This window comes from Macaca fascicularis, chromosome 6, assembly GCF_037993035.2.
Source record: "Macaca fascicularis isolate 582-1 chromosome 6, T2T-MFA8v1.1".
In the NCBI taxonomy this organism is placed as follows: domain Eukaryota; kingdom Metazoa; phylum Chordata; class Mammalia; order Primates; family Cercopithecidae; genus Macaca; species Macaca fascicularis.
In genome coordinates, this window is record NC_088380.1 from 73,820,530 (window position 1) to 73,822,957 (window position 2,428).

At 37.9% G+C, this 2,428-nt stretch overlaps 1 protein-coding gene across 1 annotated transcript; it reads left to right on the plus strand.

Moving 5' to 3' along the window:
- Positions 1-503, plus strand: LOC135971304 (small ribosomal subunit protein eS17). The gene has a single exon (XM_065546350.2). It carries the CDS (start codon positions 25-27, stop codon positions 430-432), a length of 408 nt encoding a protein of 135 aa, XP_065402422.1. The 5' UTR covers positions 1-24; the 3' UTR covers positions 433-503.
- Positions 504-2,428: the final 1,925 nt, after the last annotated feature.

The window sequence follows — 2,428 nt, forward strand, 5'->3', positions numbered from 1 at the left end:
CCTCTTTACCAAGGACCCGCCAAGATGGGCCGCGTTCGCACCAAAACCGTGAAGAAGGCGGCCCGGGTTATCATAGAGAAGTATTACACGCGCCTGGGCAACGACTTCCACACGAACAAGCGCGTGTGCGAGGAGATCGCCATTATCCCCAGCAAGAAGCTCCGCAACAAGATAGCAGGCTATGTCACCCATCTGATGAAGCGGATTCAGAGAGGCCCTGTAAGAGGTATCTCCATCAAGCTGCAGGAGGAGGAGAGAGAAAGGAGAGACAATTACGTTCCCGAGGTCTCAGCCCTGGATCAGGAGATAATTGAAGTAGATCCTGACACTAAGGAAATGCTGAAGCTTTTGGACTTCGGCAGTCTGTCCAACCTGCAGGTCACTCAGCCTACAGTTGGGATGAATTTCAAAACGCCTCGGGGACCTGTTTGAATTTTTTCTGCAATGCTATATTATTTTCAATAAATCTGGGACAACAGCAAAAAAAAAAAAAAAAAAAGAAATTACCGATTAAATTGGACAATATTGAGGGGCATGTTAGACACTTGAATGGAAAATTTGGGGATAACTTATTGCTATGTAAACAGAAAATTATAAGTACAAAAGAAGCAATTAACCCCTGTACAATTTAGAAGTTATACAAGGAAAAAAAATATGTTCACAGGGTACCACATGGCTTAACTGAGAACAATACTTACATGATCAAAATAATGCAAATACTGTACTCTGATTTGGCCAAAAATTGTGAAAGATTTATGTTGGGAACATAAAGATGAAGAAGTAATTGTGTGCAGTAAAGTCTAGGGATCGTAGTTAGGAAAGAACTAAATCCTAATCTAATAGATTCTAATATTTTCTAAATCTAACTCTAATTCTAAATCTAATTCTAATCTAATCACGTCTAAATCAAGAAGTAGCAATATAGGTATGTTTCTTCAAAAATGGAATTTAAAATCAGAAGAGCCTGAAAGTTGAAAGTAGCTCCTCTAGGTAGTGGAACTCAAGAATGGGCAGTTTGGACAAGATTAATTCTTTTTCCTTGTAAGCCTTATAGAGTGATCAAGTTAAAAATGCATACATATATTACCCCAAATTACCTAATAAAAATTATAAATAAGTAAGTCAAAGATGTTTTACTTTTCGCATAGATGGATCTGACTACATAACCAGGTTTTTGCCTAAAAATTTGTGGTAAACTGTATATACTATTTGAATTTTTTCTGTGCAGGGACAGAGAGCAGCCACACATCAGACTTTCTTTGACCTCCTCCTGTAAGAATGTATCTGCAATGTGTCCTATCTTCTCAAAATTCATATATGCTTAATTGAATTAAGAATTTGGGCCAGGGACTGTGGCTCATGCCTATAATCCCAGCACTTGGGGAGGCCAAGATGGGGCAGATTATGAAATCAGGAGTTCAAGACCAGCCTGGCCAATATAATGAAACCCCATCTCTATTAAAAATATAAAAATTATCCAGGTGTGGTGGCGGGCACCTATAATCCCAGCTACTCAGAAGACTGAGACAGGAGAATCGCTTGAATCCGGGAGGCGGAGGTTGCAGTGAGCCGAGATGGAGCCATTACACTCCAGCCCGGACAACAGTGCCAAACTCTGTCTCAAAAAAAAAAAAAAATGACATATCCCATATGAACAGTTCTTTCTGGACAGACTGGTCTACTTCTTATGATTTGATTATGCCATTTGGCCAAAGTTAAAAAAATTTCTTTCTCCCCTTCTCCCTCCAGAGCTTTGCCTATCAAATTTTTGATAATAGCTCAAAACCCAATTCCCTGTGGAACTTACTTTTGTCCTTTTCAATTGGAAGTGATTGCTGCTTCCTATATATGATCTGGTTTCATTACCTTTTAGCGTTTTTGAGAGATCTACCTTAGATACAAAAAGTATGCATCATTTATCCTTACAACTTAGAATAAAACAAACATCCAAGAACTCACCTCCTAGCTTAAGAAATAGAACATTACTCTTCACGACTGCATCTTCTCACCCCACCCTACAGAGAAAATTGCTATCCTATTTTGGGTTACTCCTTTTCTTGCTTTTCTTTATGGTTTTATCATAACCAGATATTCCCTAAAAAATGTCTTAATTTATTTTCCCTGGAACTTTATTTTTCTCAAATTTTCTTCTTTTGCTCAAACATTGTGATAATTAGCTATAGTGATGCATAAAGCTGTAGTTCATTCTTTGTCATTACTATATAATGTCCAATTGTCTTAATATACTATGAGTTATTTACTGTTTCTGTTGTTGATTGCCATTATGGGTTGTTGTCAATGGTTTTCTCTGATGGTCGATGCTTCTATAAACTTTCTTATATATACTTCCTATACTATACTATAAACTTTCTTGGTGCATATGTGCAGGACTTCCGTGCAGTACTGGTTCTCAAGGGGGGAACATTCT

Bases quoted from the DNA above. Each gene is read 5' to 3' on its own strand.
- LOC135971304 (XM_065546350.2), top strand. From the start codon at position 25: ATGGGCCGCGTTCGCACCAAAACCGTGAAGAAGGCGGCCCGGGTTATC.